This window comes from Triturus cristatus, chromosome 6 (assembly GCF_964204655.1).
Source record: "Triturus cristatus chromosome 6, aTriCri1.1, whole genome shotgun sequence".
Taxonomy (NCBI): Eukaryota; Metazoa; Chordata; class Amphibia; order Caudata; family Salamandridae; genus Triturus; species Triturus cristatus.
Window position 1 is genome coordinate 1380104906 of NC_140589.1, and position 23372 is coordinate 1380128277.

General features: G+C 45.1%; 1 protein-coding gene across 1 annotated transcript in view; it reads left to right on the forward strand.

Moving 5' to 3' along the window:
• The window catches only part of PNPT1 (polyribonucleotide nucleotidyltransferase 1), a 313627-nt gene that overhangs the window by 36348 nt on the left and 253907 nt on the right, over positions 1-23372 (forward strand). Inside the window, exon 7 of the mRNA XM_085612380.1 lies at positions 3061-3108. Within this exon, the coding sequence (XP_085468506.1) occupies positions 3061-3108 (48 nt within the window). The remainder of the gene's footprint in view (positions 1-3060; positions 3109-23372) is intronic.

A 23372-nucleotide genomic window follows, 5' to 3' on the forward strand; every position in this document is an offset into this window, starting at 1 on the left:
CAATTAAGAGGAATTCGATTTTGTGCGAGTTGAGTTTAAGGTGGTTTCTGGTTAGACATTTTTTTTTTTTTTTGGAGAGTTGGTTGAGTAGACGGATATCCTCAGGGGAGGAGATTTTAAGGTATATTGGGTGTCGTCTGCATACATGTGGTATTGTACATTGGAAAATTTCAGAATTTCGGTTAGAGGCTCCATGAACAGGGTAAAGAGAGTAGGTGATAAGGTGGACCCCTGGGGGACCCCTAAAGTGAAAGGGGTGGTAGTCGACAAGGATTGGTTAACCTTAATTCTTTGAGTTCTGTTGTGTAGAAATGAGGCAAACCAATTTAGGACAGCCCCTGATAATCCCATTCTGTGTTCAAGTAATTCAAGGAGTCTGTCATGTTTTACCGTGTCAAAGGCTGAGGATAGGTCTAGGAGGCAAGATTTGTTCTGATCTAGCATTTTAAGTGCGTCATCAACTATCTGGGTAAAGACTGTTTCCGTGCTGTGACCCGGACGGAAACCATATTGGAATTGGTCAATAAGGTGGAACTGATCAATGTGATTGCATAGCTGGGTATGTACGCATTTCTCAAGGAGCTTTGCCAGAGAGGGAATAGTGGAGATGGGACGGACGTTATTGGGGTTCGTATGATCCGCTGTTGGTTTTTTTTTAGAATGGGGGTTACATGCCATGATCTTAGGCAGTCTGGTAAAGCCCCTTGGAGTAGTGAAGCATTCACCATCTTAGTCCAGAGAGGGAGTAAAGAGGTTTTAATCTCATTGAAAATGTTAGCTGGTAGAGGGTCGCAGAAGTGGTTTGAAAGTTTAAGTGTTGTTAAGATATTAAGAATGGCATTTTCATCAAAGGTTTTGAAAGTGTCCCACGACACGTTGTTTTTGAGGGAAAGTCCATGTAGGTCTGGGTGCTGAACAATCATATGCTGGCCTGGGCTATTCGGGGGTATCATCGGGAGGAGCTCAATTGCTGTTTGGAGACAACTTTCAATCTTTTTAGACTTTTCAAGAAAGAAGGAGGCAAATATGCTGCAGTTTGGCAGCGGAAGGGATTCCATTGTGCAGGGGTAAGGTTTTTGAGTAGATTGATGTTTGGCTTTGTGTAGTTGAACTCTGAAGCAATTTGCTTTGGAGTTTCTCATGTGAATATTGTAGGTGTTCCTCAGTGATCGCAGGTGCTTGAGGTGTTCTAGGGACGGCGAGGATCTCCACACTCGTTCGGCTAGTCTCAAATTGTGCCTTTCTTCATTTAGGCTCCCATTGTACCATGGTTTGGAGTCTCAGGTGGACAGTCTTTTTAGCTGTAAGGGCGCAACTGTATCAAGAATGGTCGTCATGGAGTTTTTGTAGTGGTTTGTAGGGTCATTGACATCAGACATGTCAATGCAATTGTTCAGGTTTTACTTTCAGTTTTGTCCGATTTATTTATTTCAAGGCTTTACTTCTGGGGATATAATTTCATATTTTTATCTTTTACATTGTCATACATTTACTTTGGGTGCTTTTAATTCACTGACCCATCACCTCTTTTAAACACCATCCACCACTAGCCCCACTCAACCCCTAAACACCATTTATCCTTAATCCTTAAATCCTCTCATCACACCAAAACTACACTCATCCCTGAAACCTAAAAGCCCTTACAACCCAAAATTCCACCACCCCGAACAATAAAATGACTCACTACCTAACCCCACCCATTTCGGAACACTAAAAACCCCTTTCTATGCCTAAATCCCACCCATCCGATACCCCTTAAAACACCTCAGCACACCCAAACTCCACCCATCCCTGAACCCTAAAAAACCCTCACCGCCCGTAAACACCAGTAATGCATGACCCATAAGAACTCAACACCCTTAATTACTCCTCCCTGAACCCTAAAAACCCCTTTCTACATCTAAAGTCCACCCTTCCCTGAATCCGTAAGATCCCTCACCACTCTACAATCAACCCCATCCTGAACCCTAAAAACTCTTCACTACCCTAGTCGCTCCCCATAATTGAACCTTAAACACCCTCACCGCCCTAAACTCTGCCCTTCCATGAACCCTAACATCCCTCAACATCCTCACACTCAACCCTTCCCTGAAACCTAAACACACCTCATTCATCTAAACACCACTCACCCATTAACCCCCAAAAAACTCTCACCACCCCTACCCATCTCTGAATCCTAAGAACCTCTTACTGTCCCCAAACACCAATTATTCCTGACCCCTAAAAACCCCTGATCACCCTAAACTTTACCCATCCCTGAACCCAAGAACCCCACAATAGTTTAAAATCCGCCCAAGTTTAATATAATTTAGTTTTTTTCCTTAAAATGATCTTTCCTTTGAAATGTTTCCTTTAATTTTCGATTTTTTTGTTTCTCCTTAAAATTGTTTTTCATGATTTGGTTTCCTCCAATGTGGTTTCTCCGTTTCCTTTTTCTATTAATTCCCACACATCAATGTCACAGACTAACACTCACAGAACACATCATTAGTTGGAATGATTTAACATATATCCAAAATAGCCCAAATATGCAAAATAGTTGGCCATCAATGCTCTCAACAGCACTTGCCACAGACACACCTCCACCCACTGAGGTTTAGATATGTCTGTTGACTTGGAATATGCATTAGCAGTTGGTTAATCAGTCCCACATTTGCACATATGACACCATATTGTAAATTCATAGATCAGTGAATAAGACATAACTACCTACCATAGATTAACGCTAGAAAACAATACATATAACATTGTTGTTAGCTGTATCGGACTCCGGCCTGCACTGAAACCACAAAAACATAAGGAAGTCATCAGACTGTTGGAAACACTACAAGGCAGTTCCTTCTGAACTTCACTTTTGTGATGTATTTTTGATGTCAACATTGTGAAAGATTGGTGTTTTGCTTGATAATTTTATTAGTGGCTTTATTATTAGGTTTAAGGCATATTTATGCAGGACTTTTGTTTGCTATGGTTGTTACTGATCATTTGTAAGACATGACAGTGATGCTTATTTAAACCCATGATTTGTATGTTATAAATACTTTCTTTTTCACTTCATAGCTTCTGCCGCGCTTGCACTATCTGATATTCCATGGAATGGACCTATTGGTAAGTGGAAACAAACAGACTAGAATGCACATAAATAAGTCTTGCAAATTCAAAAACTCCATAACCCTGCTTATGAAGTGTCTTACTTTGGATTTACTGTGTGGGTCACTTTCTTGGTATGAAGGTTTTGTAGAACAAATAATCACAATTAGTCACATGGTCTAACGTTATAATGGCAATAGTCCATGATTATACGCAAATTGTTGGTGTACACAGTTTGGTTTCTATTCCATGTGTTTGTGCTGATTTCATTCGTCGAGCCCCTACAGTCAGTAAACTGGAAATGTTGGTACATTAAAAGATTGTATTCCCCAGTCTTTTTAAAATTATGTTTTTCGTGTAAACATCTCTTCCTTAGTTGATGGCTTTTATTCATACTTGTGTATGACTGTCAATTCATCACTCACATTTCCTCTTGATATCAACTGTATAGCCACAGATCTTGGAGTAGGTGTTCCACTGTGTTAGGACTTTAATACTATCATACTCTACCTTCTCTGCATGTTTTTTGTAAGTCTTCATCTTCGCTTTTCAGTGTTTCTAAACCATGTTGTTGTTTGAAGTGTACAATGCTGTAGCTCATTTGTATGTTTGTGTCCCCTTGGGTGCCATTTAGTTATCATTGGCAGTACAACAAATGTATGCTACGTGGGTACATTGCTCTGTCATACATTTTCTATCATGATGAACTTGTTGTATAAAATGATAATGTTGCTTAAGCGTTATATTGAGGGTGTATGTTCTTGTAGGGGGTTCACAACATTCCATGTAACATGTTGTAACATGTTAGATTCATTTGACTGCCCCTGAGAATCATGTGTGTTACCTATAGCAGTGTCCATATATAAAAGTACAATTCAGACCTTCTCAGAGTAATTATTTTTAAACTGGCAAGGAAATAAACATTGTGTTACCACAATGTGAAATGTCAGTAAATCCATCATAATCTGATTAAATTATGCAGTCCCTGAATTTTTGATATATCTAGAAAACTACATTTGGGAGCCCAAAAACCGTTTTCGCTTGCTGGATTACTTTAATTCCATTGACTTGTGGCATTATCTTGTAGTTCAAAGGTCACTCCTCTCTCAAGCTGTTCTCAAGACAGTTTGTTGACATTGTGAGTTTGCCCGATAGTATATAGTGCTGCAATGAAATTGAGAAATGAAAAAAAATATTTCTGATAGCACCTTATGAATTTCACAGATTGCTCACTTTATGACTATCACCAAACTAGTTCGAGAAAATGAAGGAAGGGAAAATTCTTCCCGTAAACAGCACCACTAGTTTCGCTGGTGTCAGTACGAGTTTATTCTCTGTATTACCGTTGTGGCTGATGAGCTCTTTGTTTTTATGTGTACACTGAATTCAAACTCTGTTGACAATGTCAAAGAAACTTCCCTACCGCATCTGAATGTCATGTGGGGCCTGCCCACGATCCTTCAGCTTGTGACTCCTTCACCTCCATAAACCTCAAATCTACTACGGAGAGGGAAATCAAACTATTTCTGGTTCAGGCTGGTAAGGACACTCTCAAACTAACCTCTTACCACTTTGACAGTACGCATTGCATATCTTCAGGACTGCTTCTTATCCTTCTGGGCTGCTTCTGGCTCCCAATAGTGGGTCATACCTCTGGGCTTAGTTATTCCAGCAGCCCCAATCCCAATGTCAGGTGTCTCAATGCTTCTACTGACTCTGATGCCACCTCCATGGTGAAAGTTGGTAGAAATCATTGGGGCGGTGTAAGAAATTGGGCTGTTGGTTGACTGGGTTGTGAGCCCGGGCCAAGCAGCAACCACAGTCCTTGTCTCAGTAAGGCACAAGCAAACCCCAGATTAACCTGTGCTCAACCACCTGGTAGCTTGGCACAGAGCAGTCAGGCTTAACTTGGAGGCAATGTGTAAAGTATTTGTGTAACACTTCAGACAGCAACACAGTGAAAACACACCAGAAAAGATCCCACAACAGAGTTAGAAAAATAGAGTTAGTTTTAATAAATAAAACCAGACCAAAACGATAAAGATCTAATCAGTAGAACCGGAGTTAGGAATTTTTAGAGAATAAACTGCAGTATAGCGCCTAAAATCATAAAGCGCCAACCACGGATATCTGGTCGTGCTGGACCGGGTCAAAGTCATAAGTTCAAGCCGACCGCGATCAAGCGTGGCTCTGATACATTTGCAGATTAGTCCAGCTGAAGGTTTACCATCTCAAGTTTTGTGGCAAGAGTTCCGTTCATGTGAAAGAAGGTCGCCGGGAGCAAGAAGAGTGTCTATGGCGGTGATCGGCGAGGATCAGGCCAGGCGTCCAGGATGGGCAGGCTGGTACTTCTCATTGGCGGTCGATGATTCCTGGGCGAAGAGATGGGCGGGCAGTGGCTCACGCTGATTTTAGGTGCAACGGCGTGGTTCTGGTGCAAATGGGCTCATTCGAAGTCACAAAGAAGCTTGAATTGAAGAGCTCCAGAGCCACACCACGTGTTCAGAAGCTGAGAGGCACCTCTTGGGGGCCAGGAACCTGCTGAAGAATGGTCCAGGAGCTGTGGGGCAGCCTGTTATGACCCTAAGGCTCAGATCAGGAGGCCAGCAGACTAGCCTTTAGAGTCACTCTGGGGGTCCTGGGTTCAAGATGGAGTTGCAGGCCCAGTACCTCTTCCCCAGGCAAGAGGGCAGCAGGCAACAGATCAGCAGGGCAGCAGTTTCTGTAGAGCTGCAGTCCAGCATAGTGGCAGTCCTTGTAGCAGCACTGAGCAGCCTTTCTTCCTGGCAGAGTATCCACAGGTTCAGAAGCGTATTGAATTGCTGGTGTTTGAGGTCCATCTTTTATATCCTGGTGCCCTGATTCTGGAAGGTGGAAGAAGCTTCCCAACAGTGGCTTTTGAGTGCAAGAAATTCTCTGCCTCCCCTGCTCTAGCGCCAAGCTGGCTAAAGTTGCAGTGCAGGGTCGTTATGTCCTTTGTGTAGGTACAGATCAAAGCCTATTCAGGTGTAAGTAGGCTGTACCCAGCTCCTCCCTCTCATATTGCCAGTGATGGCCCATCCAGTCACACCTAAGCTTGCATTGTGTGTTGCTGTGTAGGAGGAATACACGAATCCCAACTGCCGCCTACACTCAAATCATGTGACCTGAGACCGGTTTCAGCTACCAAACGTCTAAGGCAAGAAAATGACAACTTTCTAAAAGTGTCATTTTCAGAACTGCAATTTAAAATCCGACTTCAGCATAAGTTAGGATTTTAGATTGTGATTTCAGAGACACCAGACATGAACAAGTCATCTCTTCCCATTTAGAAATTACACTTATAAAATGTAATAAGGCAACTCCAAGATTATCCTATGGGCGAGATATGCCTTACAGTAGTAAAAAATGAATTGAAAGTTTTTCACTACCAGGACATGTAAAACTTAAAGTACATGTCTAACTTTTAAAATACATTGTACCTCCCCTCTGGGCTGTCCATGGTCTACTCTAGGGGTGAGTTATATGTATTAAAAAGTTTTATTTTGGCAGGTCAAAATGGCAGTTTAAAACTGCACACACAGGCTCTTCAATGGCAGGTCTGAGGTATGTCTAAATGGCTACTTAAGTGGGTGGCACAATCAGTGCTGCATACCCACTAATAGCATTTAATGTACAGGCCCTGGGTACTTGTAGTACCACTTTACTAGGGACTTATAAGTAAAGTATAAACTCCAATTGGTGATAAGCCAATATACCATGTTTTAAGAAGTGAGCACATGCACTTTAGCATTAGTTAGCAGTGATAAAGTGTGCAGAGTCCTAATGTCAGCACAATGAGATCAGACAAAATGGAGGAGAAAGGTAGAAAGGTTTTGGGGAAGACCACCATAAGGCTGACAGGTCTAACAGGTGACTAGAGGAAACGCGAGTGATTCCTTTGAGGAACAGCCTCTGGCTGACCCTCTTATCAGAGCCCAGAGGTTCGCATGCATTTAAGAACTCTCTGACATAGATTCAGATGCACTGGATATGCCTAATTTGGATTTTTGGCACAGAGTAGATGATGATTTGAATGCGAAGAACATCTACCTCCTTATTTCAGAAATGCTGGGCCCTGCCTCAATCTTCAGAATTCTAGTCAGCAGGATATATCTGCAGAAGGTGATATTGTCTATATCTCAGGCCCACCTCCTGAGGACGTTTGTTCCTTTATGCCTTTTGTATTTAGTGAGAATTTGGGTGCATTATATGGTATGACTGCAGGTGCCTTACTGTGGAATACACTTGCAAAATCACAAAAAGTACACAAACTTTTCAAAAGTTTGTGAAAATTAGCTCAGCTACTCTGGCCGGCTGGGGTGACAAAATCCGACAGGATGGGGGCAATGGAGTAGATTTGGACAGTTACCTGGCCACTAGCGCGTTTTCTAGTCCAGTTCAAGGCTTTATGGCATGACTATCATAAACTTTAATGGAGTGGACTTGATGACGCAGATACAGGAGGAAAAGATGCTCAAAGATGCTCAGATTATGGTGCAGTTGACAGATGTGCCTTTCTTGTGATTCCTCAGTCCACATGTCGTTTGGGGTGACTTTGGCCACAGACGTCTGGGTCGAAGTTCTCTTTGAGACCCTGGAAGGCCAGCTGCGGCTGGGACACCGGTCTCTGTACACCACAGTTTGGGCAAAATCCTTTATGGAGGCTAGTGTCCCTGTTGGACAACCAATCTGGACTCTGATGACACACCTGGGTCCAGGTGAATTGGGTACAACTTTTGGCTGTTTATGATCGATCTCATGGAGTTCCCAGCGGCAGTGAGCAGCGATTACCTGGAAGTGGCTACCAACTCGCTGGTTTGGGCTTCTTCAGCTTTAATGTCCCTGGTGCTGTTCCAGGGGGCCAGCCATCTGACCCTTGGAGTTACTGCTTCGGTGTAGGCCTGAGGAGAGACCTTTCCCCCAGCCAAGGGCCACAGGCACATTCCTAACTTTGCTAGCCCTAAAGTACTAGGGGCTTCGAATTATTTCAGTGCTTGCCACTTGGGCACTGCCAATTTGACATACACTTTGTAATGGGTAAGAACATGGACACTGAGGTCTGGTTAGCAGACCTCCATCCACTGAGTCAAAAAACCAGCAGCCAGTAGTCCAAATTCGGGCAAAAAGTGGGGTGAAACCTGCAAAAAAACGGTTTCCTTATGTAGTTGAAGCAGTGGAGGCACTTGAATTGCCATTGAGGTCCATGCTGTGCTAAAATCTAACAACCTTACGGGAATCCTACAGCCAGTTAATGAAGCATTATTGGTACCAGTGTTGGCTGCCTAGGAGAAATCCTTTTCAAGCCCAGCCGTTAGCAAGCCTGCACCATCTGACCCCCAATTCTTTTCAATGCATCCCTCTGAGAGTGGTTTAAGCATCTTCGTTTAAACTAAACCCTACTCTTTTTCTACAGTACCACTGGATTCCATGTGTCTTGATTCATGGTATATAAAGTCTTCTCTTTGGTCAGTCTGGCTCCAAGCATGGCTAAAGGCATGTTCCTCCATGGACAGTACATTATCTCTTGTGGGACATGGCAAATTTTGCTGCGATTAGCCTTACAGATCATATAAAGAAACTGCTCTCTGAACTGGTGAATAATAGTTATTATTATTATTTAAAAATATTTGTATTGCTTTCCAAAATGAAACCCAAAACAACCAAACATAACAGTAGGCAGGGTTGAAGCATGATACAGTAGCCACCAGAGGGTTTGCGCGATCAAAACAATCAGTTGGAAAAATCAGATGATAAACTTTGAGTTGCCCTTTATACCCTCTATCCTGGCAGTGGGCCAGGGCCCAACGTCCCTTCACATTAGCCCTCTGTAGTCCACCCATGTGGACCGCACTCTACCATTTTTTGTGGCAGCCCTTGCTTTGGTACGTTTTTCTGCCAATATGCATCAGTCCATATCATTCTTCCATCCATTCATACATCCCGGGGCTTGTCCTGCCCCCCATTTCCGAGCGATCTTCCTTTTGACTATTCCCAGTCCACGGGACAACCCCTGTCTGCTGCACCTGGGAGGGGGTTTGTTCCCTTAGATGTTCAACCAACCTCATTTAGCTGTATCAGGTATGAGGCATCATGTCGTGGCCCTCATTATCTCCCTGAGTTCATTCTTATATGTTTGTATCTTGGGACAGCTCCACACCACGTGGAGGAAGGTACCCACCTCTCTGCACCCTCTCTCACAGGTCTCCGCGGGGCACCTGCCCATGGCACAGAGGGCAGTATGGGAATAGTGGGAGTGGTGCAGTAAACCCGATTGCACCAGCCGAAACCCTGTTTTAATAGCAATTTCTTTGACGGCTCCCTTGGCCTCCTCCCGCTCCCCCTCTTCAAAGTTTCCCAGCTCCAATTCCCATTTAGCCTTAAGCTTTTGCAGGGTATCAGGAGCGTTGTTTACAAGCTTTCTATATATTAGTGAGATCGCTCCTTTATGCAACAGCTCTGATAGTGTGCGGTCCTCTAATTGAGAGGAGTCTTCAAGCACCGTATTCCTCAGGATTTGTGCCACCTGTGAGTGCCTGAACTGGATATATTTATAGTTCTACAAGTGAACCAGTGTCGTGGCTTGTTGTTGGTCCACCATATTTAGCTGGGTGGGCCCTAATTTGTTTGCTAGTCCTTTTTAAAGCTTAATGGGGAGTCCATTAGGCCCCATTGCCTTCCCCGAGTTTAGTGATCAGAGGGCTTGGTCAGTCTCATTGGAGTTGAATTCATCATCCAGCATTTGTCTGTTTTACTTCAGAGAGCCTAGGAGCTTTATCACGAAGGGCAGCTTGAATGTCATTTATCTCATATTGCCCCCTCGCTGAGTAAAGATCAGTGTAGTAATTGAAAAATTCTTTCACTGTTTCGTATGGGGTAGTTTTTGTCTCCCCCTTTATTAAGCACTCAGTTCTGAGCCTGGTCGCGCTTTTCCAACTACGCTAATAATTTCCCAGCCTGGTTCACTACGTCTTACAGTCTCCTCTGGTACATTATATAAGATGTCCTTGCTCTCTCTTCTGCTAGGTCCCTATATTCCCTTTGCTTCAGTCTAAGGTTATGTGTGTCGGCCTCAGTTTTGCTACTAGGGGCTATCTTGTCCAAGTCTGCAATTTCTTCCTCTAACTGGTCTAGATTTTTCCTTTCCTCCTTTTTCTTCCCCGCGATGAGGGAGTACGCATGGCCTCGGATCACTGTTCTATAGGTTTCCCGCAGCATCACCTCTGAGCGGGCTAGCCCCCCGTTTGTTTTGAGATGTGTTTCTGTCATTTGTCCCAGCGTGAATGACAGTCTTGATGCCTCTAAGCAATTTCTTAAATGTGACCTGGCCACGACTAACATGACGACTCATTCTATAGCTGTGCTGGTTACCTTCTCCAGACATGGCTGTATGCCTTTCAATGGCTTTTTGACGTATATCACGGCTGACTCAATGCAAAACCAGTTACGCTATGGCGTGCTTGCTGGGGCTAGTTTCCCCAGCCAAGCAGTTATTTCTACAAAATAGACACTTTTGCAGCATATTCAACCCTCCCAGCTGTTTCAGACTCCGCAGCAGTTCTTCCATTTCTTTTGAGGTAAGATGGATCTAAGGGATGTCATCAGCAGCTCCAGTCTCCCCCTTTCTCTGCTATTCCAAAACAAATTTAATTTGTTTTCCCTACACCATCTGCTTCAGGTTAGAGAACAGGTCCCCATTTCCTGGCTTGTTGGTAGTTTATTTATTTTTTTCTTCAAAAAGTATACAAGGGTCAATATGTTCACACAGCTTTTTGCCTACATCCCGGAGGTCGGCAGCTTATTACTATCAACAGCCTTATCGGCAGAACACAGCTTTTGTGCCTACAACCCAGCGGGCCGGCAGCGTTATAAGGTGTAAAGCATCCACTGTGTCCATACGTTATCCTTTAACAGCTGGTTACGCAAATGTGTATATTTGAAATCTAAACAAACCAACATCCCCCCCATCTGCCTTCTAGTGTGTTTCGACGCTACCGGCTTGTTGGTAGTTCATTGTAATGGACCAGTGTGTGTTCCAGATGTTTCGCAAGAACTACGCTCTTGCCTTTTTCTATCCACTCCTCTGGACTGCTTAATTTCTAGAAAGAAGTTCACCAGTGACGGTTCCTCGATCTTTTATGTCAAGGTTCTTACTTTGTTGCATTGAAGGGCCATAGAAGAGGTATCCTTTGAGGAGAGGGAATTTTACCCCCTTTACTTCCTGGGCCCCAAGAGGGACCGTTGAATTTCTTAGTTTGCTTGGAAAATTCACAATGTTATCCCAGAGACAAGTGCTTGTGACTGAAAGCACAGGCCTGGATGGTGTCCCTACATCTCCTGGACAGCTGTCTCCATCTTTAACGCTTAAAAGTTCAGAGGTTTATATGTCCTTCGCTGTGGGATTACAAAACTACCAAGTCATTGTACTACCTTTTGATCTATGTTCGCTCAACAAGCCCTCACCAAAGTGTTGGCTGAGGTGGCAGCCTCCCCCAGGAAGTTAGGAGCCCATGGTTTAATATACTTGGCAGGAATGGTCCGTGCAGGTAAGAGCGGTTGGGCAGGTAGGAAGTGGGGGAGTTGACAGAGGACGAGTAGGTAAAATAAAAAAGAAGAGAAAACCACTTACCTTGCGCTGTCGGCGATGCTGCGAGTGCAAGGTAAGTGATTTTCTTTATTTAAATTTCATTTTACCTTGTCTGTCGAATTTGCCCCCCCTATCTCCTGCACCGCCCCACCCCTCTTACCAGCACGGACCGCTCTTGATACTTGGATAATATTTCCATTAAGGAGGGGTCTCCAGTACTGTCCATGAATTGTTTGAAGCCCACTCACACCCTACTTCATCATCTGGGCTTCACCAACAGCCAGCACAACTCTGACCTAACCCCAATTGATATGGTTGCCTTCAGTGGAACAATCCTGGACAGCGCCTACATGAGGGCTTTTCCTCAAGTACATACGATTACAGATAATCTTGATATGATTCTACGGTTACTGTGCAGATGCAATCTAGGATCTGCTGTTTCTTCTCCTATTGGGCTAAATAGTCTTGTGCAGCCTGTTGTTATTGCATGTCAGCTGGTAAATAAGTTCTTTCAGTGGTGTTTCAACAGGCTGTGGCTTCGACATCTGATGAGTCTCTCTAATCTAATAGAGAACTTCCTCAGCTCTGTCATTCCAGACTTTGATTGATGGATATGCCCCTCTCACCAGATCGTGGGTCCCTCCTTCAGTCCTCCGCAGTTGCAGGACACCCTTATTCCGGAGGTTTCCTAATTGGTTTTGAGCACTCAGCTTCAGGAGATGATGGCACAAGGCAGAGGATGTTGTGCAGGTTTTTTTTGACAACTCTACCGCCATTCATGATCTCAACAGAGTGGAGTTGGTTCTTGGCCCGAGAGAGTGGGTTCCTGGTCCCTGTACTGGAAGGCTTTGTGCTTGTGGTGGTAGGTTCTGCAACAAAGTATTTTCCTGTAGCAGCTTATACAGGAGACGCTCTCAGTGTGAAAGCGATTGCATCGAGTCGCCTGTCCCTGGACGATCATGAATAGGAACTCCACCCTCAATTTGACAGGCATGATCATCTCCCACATAATTGTTCCATGCGTAGGCCTCTTTTCCACAGCTTCAAACAGAAAACAACCTCTGTTCTGTATCTTCCACACAGTTCCAGGAGGGGTGTTTTCAACTCACCTGCTCAAGAGCTACGAGTCCTGCATTCATTCTGATTCTCTTACTCTTATTATTCTTGAGGAATTTGCAGAAAGTGTGAGAGTAATATACGCAGCTGATCCTCATCCAAACCAGAATGCATGAGAATAATTTGGTATGCCAATCAATTGGCACTCAGCAGTAGGCCGCTCTTCTCCTCTCAAACAGAATATATCACCTTTTGCATCTGGATCATCGCTATTAGATACATTCTACTTGCCGTCAAAAGCTGCGAATGCCATCTTTACTACCCAGAAGCCAGCCACCATCTCTGTCTATGTAGGTTGCTGGAGTAAATTTATTTCTTGGTGTGGGGCTGTTAGGTTTGACTACTTTTCAAGCTTGCCTGTGCTGACACTCTGCCCGTTTACTTTTCTTGCTCAATAAAGGTCAGCGTTTCCCACTAGCAAAGGTGATCTGGCTGCTATATTTGCACTTTATGTCTCCTGATGAGTCATTTTTTTTCACATCACCTCTAGTGGTGTGTTTCTTGAAAGGCTTACTGTACATGTTTTTGTCCAAAGCCTTTGTTGTTCCATAGTATCTAAAACTTAGTTCTGCATTTTGTCACAGCATCGTGAACTGATGCACAGTTATTCACTTCGCCTTTTGACTCTTAAGACTGTCTCCTTGATGATGATTTATTTAATCTTTTGGGGTCAGGTAGTTGTAGGTCTTGTTAGGCCAACCACCGTTTTTTGTCAGAAATACTGATTATATGTACCAAAAGTAGTGTCAGCCGTCCACATGGTCCAGTCTATCGCTTTTACTATATTTCTCTTTCCTCATCCTTCCAGGGAAAATAAGTGGCTATACAGGCTGGAAGGTAGGCAATTTGTCTTGTGTTCATCAAACAAGGTCAAAATGTGGTGATCACCTTTTTTAATAGGTTTCACTGGTATCAGGAATGCCAAAGCAGTGACCAAACATACTGTCTCAGATTGGATCACTCTTGGCATTAACTGCGGCGCGAATTCCGCCGCGGTGCGGCGGTTTGAAAAAGTGGACGGGGCGCGTCGGCCAATGGATGTGCGCAGCACTAGCCAGGTAGTGCTTGCGACGACCGTTGGCCGACGGGAGCACGGAAGGGGTTAACAGCTGCTATTTCTTGGCTATAATTAAAAACGTCAGACTGGCAGTTCTGCATCCATTGAGTGCTGTGGCAGCTTCTACTGCTTTTTCCATAGTTGTCCTACTTGAAGATATTTGCCAGGTGGCCCCTTGGTCCTCTGTATATATATATTTGCCAATCACTGCTGTCTGTTGCAGTTTGGCCATGGGCTAATGGGTGTTATGCTAAGGCCGTTTTACATCTTTCCTTTGGTTCTTCAGCACTACTCAGACCTGCCTCCCAGTTGCCACTGCTTTGGGACTCATTCATAAGGTGAGGAATCCATGGGAATAATTATACATGTTTTAAGAACACTGAAATGTACATTGTTAGAATGTGGGTAATGTTTCACAAGGCACTGATGGTCTATTTGTATACTGCAGCTACCCCTGACGAAGGGCAAGGTTCCCGAAATGCATTGGGTGAGAGTGAATATACATATGGTAACCTAAGAATATTAAGTGGATTGTAACGAGTCTTTGGAAAAGGCGTGGATGGGCATTTCTTCTGCACTGAAAGTTTGGAACCAATTGGCCTCCATTAAAAAATTTGAGATTAATGTGGATTAAGGATTGAATAAAAATGGATTGGAACACAAAAATGGATTACAGTGGATTAATATAGTCCATTTGGAATTACGTCATGCTATGATGCATATTCGTATGGCTGTGCGGCTTGAGGCTGATCGCGATGGCGCAGCAGTTCAAGTTTGGATATTTTATTGTCCATGCTATGGACGGAGCATGAGTCAAGCCTTGCACGCCAAAAACTTGCCTTTGAGCAGTTTTCAACTAAAGTCGTTGCATAAAAAATGAATAACAAAATGAATTGAACAAAATAAGGAAAGGTGTGCATTCTATTATTTGTCTTTGAGGCTTCATTGTCAGTCAATCCCACATTTGAACACACATGGACTCAATTGGACTGCACCAACACTTTGGGAGTAAGAGTTTTTTTTTGTGTTGTTTTAAAAGGAGAGAAAATCTCCTAGTCCCAGATAAAAAGAAAAGTTAAGTCTTCAGTATCAGGAGCACAATTAGTACCCTACCATCTAACGAGGTCTACATGTTTCATCAGTCTACCGGAGCCTAGTGGGTCTTCGACTTTCTTCAGGACCAATTCTGTTTTTGGTGACTCAGTTTAATAATAATGGAAACATACCTATGTGTAAAGCCCACACCCCAAACACTCCTGGTCCCACACTCTCAATATGGTCCCGACCAGAACAGATTTCTCACACTTCCCTCACCGTAATCGATCCCCATTGGCCCTCTCACGCTCCAGGTGCTCTCTATCCCCTCACAGGGTACACTTTTCATGTCAAGCAGGCAGAAAGCTGGTGCTCCTGGCTGAGGGCAAATGGTCTTGACTTCCTGGGTGATGGCCCCTCACCCAGCAGGGAGGAGCAGACCTTGAATCCCCAGTCCTGGTTACAACAACTCAAAGTCTTGGTGATCTTCATTCCACGCTGAGGAACCGCTTGTGGGTCTCATACTCCCATTTTTATAGTCTACACCCAGACTGATGTGACTTAGTGTCTGGTCCTTTGAAATTCATGTTGTTGGTGTCATCTCCTTTGATGTGCCCTCTACTGTTATCTGTCCTTTGTCCTAGACATTTTTCACAGTAACAATGTCTTGTTAAAGTGGGAGGGGCACACTAATCACTACCTTAATAGTGGTAGAGGCTACTGCCCCTGCTAGGAGTTAAGTGACATAAGCGCAGTGGTTGCGGCATAACCATTTTGTATCTTGTAGTTATCAGTAGTGTTAATAGGCCTCTTTTTCTGAGTCACTGGAGAGATGCTTACCAACCCACTCATATAAAGTTCCATTGCTGTATACTTAACTCACCCTTAGCCAACATGATGAATATATGTAGTACCATGCAGCGTGTGATGCTTGCATGTGCGTGCCGTGTTGTGTTTACCTGTGCATGATGTATAGCATGGAGGCGTGTGGGTTCCATCTTGGAAGCCCTTTGCCTGGGAAGGCTAGTTGGAAGTGAGGACTGCAATCCCAGACAGGACATGCCGATTGCTGACATTCTAGAGCACCCTTTCTGCACATCAAAGGTCTCTTTGATTCAGAAGGAATTATTGGTCAGCGGGGCCTGGTCTCATTATCAGGAGAGATGGTGGGTTAGATAAGGTTAGCACTGTGGACCAGGGAGCCTTTGATCCTTTGTGGGGCTTATTTCAGGAGACAGATCTATCCTGTGCACTGACAAATGATAGGGGAAATTCTGCCATTTAATTCTAACTATTTTCTTGCAACTATTTTTCCATGCATTTCTCTTTGCCTTACTGTAAAATATCATAGAAGCCCCTATTTCAATATGGCAGGTCCCGTCTGTCACCAGGCACGATGTCTTCACCTCTTTAACCACCCCCTATTTAGATGAGCTCTCCTCCCACCTGACAGGATTCATACTATTTCTCTACCTCACTGTGTCTAGAACCTGGCTGTCTAGAAGGGTTTGGGAATTGAATAGGGTGAGCCCATCCTGACATCTCTAAGTGGAAATAATAAGTGTGTGTTTCTGTCCACTCCCAAATAGCTAATCCCTGCTAACTAATCAACAGTTAACTCCAGCCTGTCCTTCCTAAACTCAGAGGTTAGGCTGTTGTCTTCTGAACCAGGGTTATTAACTTTCCCAGCCAAGTATATATGTTCCATCGCTAGAGGTGTTATGAATAGCGGAACGAGTTGTAAGCCAGTTCTAGCTGAGGTATTTTTATAAAGATTATTTTCTCCTCAATGTATAAAAAAATCTTCTTTTGCCACTAAATCAGTTTTTACAGTATTAAGTAGGAATAACTTTAAATGACTTTGCAAGTATTTTCTCAGTTGGAGATCTAGAATTAAATGTAGCTGAACCTACACAGACAAATAGTGTTTAACGTTCAGTGACAATGTGGGCACAGCTTTTAAATCTAAAGTTTGGCACTTTTTATTTGGATGCACCCTGCCTTGTTAGCTCCTGAGGGGCACTTTAGGGGTTTCCATTACCAGATGGTACTGTTGCGCCTTTTTAAAACTGCAGTCAAGCCAGAGCACAGTGGTTCTCCTGTCAGATAATATTTTTGTTGTGTGTGTATGTGGTGTGGCGGTGTAAATACACCCTCCAGCCCACATCTGACATTTAACCTTTCAAGCCATTGAGGCATTTTCTGTGCCATCTATTATGGCCTTAGAGGAAAATTAAATAGAGCCAAGTGGGTGTAACCAATTTTACCTATAGCTGCTGAGTAGCAGTGTCACAGTGCACTGATTTCTAGTACCAGCAAAAATAGGGTACAGAAACAGGCAATAACATTTGAGATGCCCATGCAGAAAACACAAATTTGCTACAATACATATGTATAAAAGTTTGGCTACGGGAGCAGGATCCTCTGAGATGTGCGGACACGCCTTATTTTGTTAAACAAGAACCGAAATAAGGAAGAGGAGCATCACAGTGCACATGGCAGCCTCTTAGAGCTATGTTCTCTGTCTCTGACGCAGGAATGCCAGGAAGGATGGCAGTTGCTTAAGCGGACTGGGCTTTGGATGTGTTTGGCTGCTGTAGTAAAGTAAGTGGACAGAGCATTTGAGGAGGTTAAGTGTATGTGACCTGAGATAAAAGGTCTTCTCATTATGTGAGGGCTATAGTAGGTGAATCAGGTGTAAATACCAGTAATACCTGGCCAACATCCACCTTGTACTTGTTGAATTTCGGTATCACTTTGCTAAATAGTAGAAGAGACCTGTAAGATAACCACAACAACATTCTATCCGCTTATCAAAGCACATTCCCTACTGATACACCATTCAGGCAAATAATGATTAATGCAGCCTTAATGTGTACCTTTCTAAAAGGGACACTTTACAAAACAGCCATATAACAAGTTGAGTGCTTGGTGATGATGTTCACTTTGTTAGAACTGTTACTCTGCAGGATTTCCTCTTTCTATCATCAGGTGTTCTCCTTAAGTGAAAATGACCGCTCAGCAGACCTATGAGGAAGACTTCCAAATCAATGAAAGAATTGAGTGGATTTTCTAAGGAACCTATCCTCCTTGACCTTTCATTTGTTTTTTTTGTTGAAAATCTGTTTTATTATTTTCAAAAACAATTACAGAGATTCGGCTTACTTACATATGAGTTCCTTTGTCATAACACTCATTGTTAATAGTATTACATATCAAATATGAAAGGGACCTAGTTGCGTAATAGTTTGTAGAATGGTAACGCCATCCAGTTGTTCGGACCCCTTATATAGTGCAGCTCTTAAGCATTTCTGGGTACGGCCCACTACTCCCATATATGAGTACATCAAAATGTCCCATTGGGTCCCTCAGCCAAATCCATATCTACTTCCAACAGATAATAGTGAAACAAGACCCGTAAAACCTCAACCACCTCAATCTAGACCAGCTCCGTTATGCACATCCCTGTTCCCGCCACCCGTCTGTTCCCCTCCTCTCATGGTAGTGTGCAGTGACTAAGTTGTTACTCACAGTCTTGTGTCTAGATGCGTATTCTCACAACGCCTAGTCTAGGTGTAAGTCGTGCGTGGAACCCTACGAGGTCACTCCGGCGGATCCCCTGCTGCCTGTCCTGAAGTCGACCCCCCACCTGCTGGCTCACCCCCCCCCCTCCCACCACCCCACCCGTCCGCCTCCTCAACATGCCTGAGCGCCCGGAGCAAATCCTCCCACTGTGCAGCTATGGGCGTCTTCCTCAACCCTAATGTCTCTTCCCGTCTGATGGCAGTCCCCTCCGCTCCGGCCCATGCAGCAAGCGAGTGCCTCCATGCCTGCGGATGAGGCGAGTCTTGCGCCTTCCACCTCCTAGTTATGAGGCGCTTCGCGACCGCAAGTCCCAAATCCAGGAACCAAGACGTCACCTTAATTGTCGGTGTCCTGCGGAAGTGATGCAGCAGGTGGACCACCCAGTCAAAGGGTATGTCACGACTTGTTATAGTACGCAGGGACTCATGAATTGCATGCCAGTAGGAATGTAATTTGCAACAACCCCACAACATATGTATGAGGTCAGCCCCCGGCTCAGCACATCTAGGGCACCCTGCGTCAGTGCAGCGGAAGTAGCTATTAAGGGCCTCAGGGGTAAGGTACGCCCTGTGTATGACGAACAATTGTATCTGTCGGAGGCGCATGTTTCTAGGTATACGCACCGGGCCTTTCAATATGCGTTCCCAGTCTTTTTCTGCCAGCTGTCTCCCCAGGTCTAATTCCCACTTGTGCCTGAGCGGCTCTAGGGTGATCGCCGTATGTGTCCGTAACGACGCTGCAAACCAGCGAATCAGACGTCGGCCTCTCCCCATGACGTGTAGATACTGTATGGTGAGGTGCTGGCTGGGCTCCGCGGTCATGTCTCCCCACCTGGCAACCAAAGTCCTAACTAAGGAGTGATAAGTCAAGAATTGTCCCGGTGGTAGTCCCCCCTCTTCCACCAGCAAGTCACATGGGAGGAGCACTCCATCCCGGTACAGATCTCCCAGGGTCTGAATATCCGCCTCTCGCCACTGTGTAAGCGCAAGGGAGGTGAGCGGTCCTGTCCACTGGGGGTGCCCTCCAGTGGTAATGCCGGTGCATATGGGATCACGTGCCGAGTGAGGAATAGGCTCCTGCGGAAGCAGCGATATGCCACAGCAAGAAGGAGCGGGGTTGACACTGCAGCCCTAGAGGCTGGGTGGAAGAGCACTAGCAACTGCTCAAGCGAGTATGGCGGCAGCACAGACGCAGTATCCTCACGGCCCCTATCCGCCAACCAGCGATCTATCCACTGCAGTTCCTCCTTGACCTTTCATGCCCATAAGCATAGTTTTACGTTTGTGTCACACTTAATCAAGCAGGGGCAGACTATGTTTGATTCTTCTGTTAATGGCTGGACTGGTTTCTGTGCACTTCTAAACTCTTCCAGCTTCAGTACAACACAACAGTGACTTATCTGAAGTTGAATTCTGTTTAGTTTGTTTTTTTCCTTTTCTTCCTGCATTTCCCTGTGATGCTCCTGTAGTTTCATTTGTGTTTTTTTCCCAGGCAGCACTCGTCTCGCCGCCTTTGTACATTCTTATTGCCAGCAGGCCCACAAGCCAAGAAGTGAAACTCCACAGAGAATCTCCGTAGTTTTGCGCTCTTTCTGCTGCTGCAGCCTACCAGTAACCGTCTTGTCTCTTCAGTATGCGGGGCCATAAAATAAATCCCATGCCACTTTAGCTGGTTTCTGATGTCTTTTTGTGTTATTCATCTCACATGTACCAAGTGAATGGAAACTGTTTTGTGAGTTTTGTAGTAATGTCTCATCGCCTTAGAAAATGGTGGCCATCTTTGCCCATCTTGCATGCTGTAGTAGCCAACCCCTCTATAATACATTCAACTTAGATAACATATATTTCCAGTTATGCACAGTCATACAATACAAGACATCCTACTCCATCCATAAAACATGACTTCATATGACTTGTATCTTGGCCACACAACCTTTTTTCAGTGGAGACTTTTACTCCGTTAGATGATTCCCACTTAAGTCTCTGCCTCATTATTTGGAGCCCTGGTGGCTATAAGAATTCCATCAGCTGAAAATGTTTGGAGTAGTGGCTTTATATGAGTCTACAATAACATAACCTATAACATTAATTAAAATAAATGTTTTATTCCATTCACAGGTGGTTCTTAATCTGTGGTACATGATGCCTGCTCGAGGCGGGGGACGGGGTCTGCGACAGCTCTGAAAATTAAATAATAATAGAGTAATAAAATGTATATAAATAAAGTAGCAAATGTAAACTTGAAAATTCTAAAATGTTCTGTAAATGTGAAGGAATTTGAAACTTGAAGTTGAAAGTGTAGTTTGTGTCCTCAAATTCAGTCGTGGGAGCAGTGCAGGTTCATCAAACAGCATATAATTTGGGTAATGGGTGCCTCAATTGAAATTAGAAAAGCTCCGGTCTGATTTTGTTTAATTACATTAGTTTGAATTAGATGAATGATTGTGTCTGTATTTATTGTATTATTTTTGTCGTTCAAATCATAGATATTCATAAGATACGGGGTCTCTAGCTTCAAGTAACGACTCCATGTTGGTCCTCAGATTCCAAGAATGATTCAGTGGGGGGGTTCCAGATCCCAGTTATGGTTAATTGGGAGGTCCACAGATGTCAAAATATTAAGAACCAAAGCCATACACGATCAAACCCGTTTAGCAAGAAAATCTAGCCACAATAATGAGCAGCTGGCTCCCAGTCAGTGAGGTTTGTGTATATTTTGGGTGCATTTTTCCAGTAAGACAGGGAAGATGAAAGATTGTTAAACGTCCAGGTTTATTTGCCTTTCATGTAGAGTTTACAAGCTGTGAACTGACAGTTAAAGATTTGCCTCCATTTTGGGTTCATTAGGTCTCAGCTCGAAGGCTGCGCTTGCGCAGTCTCGCTCCGAGATCTAATGACTTGGAGAAGAGGGGCTTGAACCCGCCCCTCTTCTCCCCTCTTCTCCATTGGCTGGCCTCTTGAATGCTGGCCAGCCATTGGAGAAGAGGTTCGTCTCTCCGAACAGGCCCCGTTCTTTTCGGATTCGGGGGCGTGTTTTTTGCTACTTTTCTAATTATCTCCTCCAGCCAATGGCAAGAGGAGAACACGCCCCTGAATCCGAAAGCGCCGCTGCCTTTCTCCGAGGCATTTCTGCTTCGCCTCGGAGAAAGGCAGTGGTGTGTGTAGTATCGGGGTAGTGTGCTTGTTTTTCAATCCAACCAGGTCAGAGCCCCCCGCCCCCCACCTGAGATGTCAAATCTGCCCAGCTGTGTCCCTCGCAGGTTGCACCCCACCCTGTAACCCAGGCACCGTTGCCGGCCCTGTCTTCTTGCCAGCAAGAGCTGCGCCCTGTTGCCTTTGTATATTTTTCTCAGGGTTGATTTGCTTTTCCCTTATTTGATGTTTACTCGGCTGATTCGTTCTTTGATTGTTAGCTTACATTTCTTACCTGTTCATTTTACGCTCACGGGCTCGCTTTGTAATCTGAGCCGCAGCCAGACACGCATAGAATGGCCCCCGTGGTTATCATTTACAGTTACAGGTACCGCAGCCTACTTGTGGCCTGAGGGGGCGCTCTCGGCCCCGTGGCAGGGCGAGGGGCAAGTGTTCTGCTGTTCAATTGGCGTCGTGACGGCCCCGCTGGCCTCGTAGTGAGCGCCACAAGGGGCCTTCTGCCCATGTGGCAGGGAGAGTGCCCAGCTGTGCCCTCGGGAGGGGTGAGGGCCCAGCTGGCTTCGTGTCAAGGAGATGGGCGGGGGTTGGGGGCCTGCAAGGTCGGTGGGGGGCCCAGCGACCACTCGACATAGCAGTGGGACAAGAGGCCTCCTTGCCCTGTGCGAGGGCCAAAGAGAGGTGTGGGCGTGCCCTGCTATGTCCGTGGAGGGATGAGCGAGGGTAGGGGGTCTGCTGTCCCCGTGGCAGGGCGAGAGTCAAGTCTGTCATAAATTACACCTTTCGCTTATACGGTTTTATTTTTATCCAACTACGCAGTGCGTTCTGGGAGTTGTAGTTGCACTTTTCCTAATAAATTGTGGGTTTAAAAGTCCCTACAAATCCGACCGCGGAAAGTGGGCTAAAATGCCCCGACGGGCTGAGGGTGGCAAGTAAAAATGGCGCCGAGCTGGAGATAGCGCTAATACGTCACATTCATGGTGGAAGGCGCTACACGAGTGGTGATATCTTAACTCGGGGCTGCTTGGCAGTGAGAGCTCCGAGCAAGGATATGCGAGGGGAACCGAAGATCAGCGGCCGGATTACGTGGCTTGTCTGACACATAGCGCATGAGATGTGAAACTCGAAGCGCCTCTTGCTAATGGGAAGCGTCTGCAGGGCCAGGGAGGCCGCCAGGAACGCATTCATCGGGTCCCCGGGAACCAAAACCCAGAGCAAAATAATAAACCCGTCCCTTCCCTTCGCTGTTTGCAGTTGGAGGAATTTCACTGGGCGAGGGCGGGCGTCTAAACATTTCCAGATGGTGTCTGTAGGTTTCGGCTTTCCAAGCGGAGGGCGAGGCCTGGTGACCCGGGGTGGAAAGTGGGGACTTATTGAGCGGGAGGCGGTGGCACTGAAAGGGGGCGAGTGGAGGGGGGGGTGGGGGTTGGCTCTGCAGGATTGGGGGAGAGTGTATGGGGTGGGGGGAGCTATTGACTGTAGTGTTGAGCGAGAGGGGGGGTGGGTGGAGGGGAGGCATGATTTAAATGCAAGGGAGAATGATGTCAAGTGTGACCAGAAACGCCTAAATGGTGCCATTGCAACGTCACAGATTGCATTTTTATGACACTTACAAGCCCGCCCCCAGACGACAATATCGAATCAGATTTATTTTATAAATTCTGAGTGAAATGGACAGTTCAGCGGTGAACATCTTGTGAAGAATAGGCACAATAAAGCGCTTACAAATGAACGT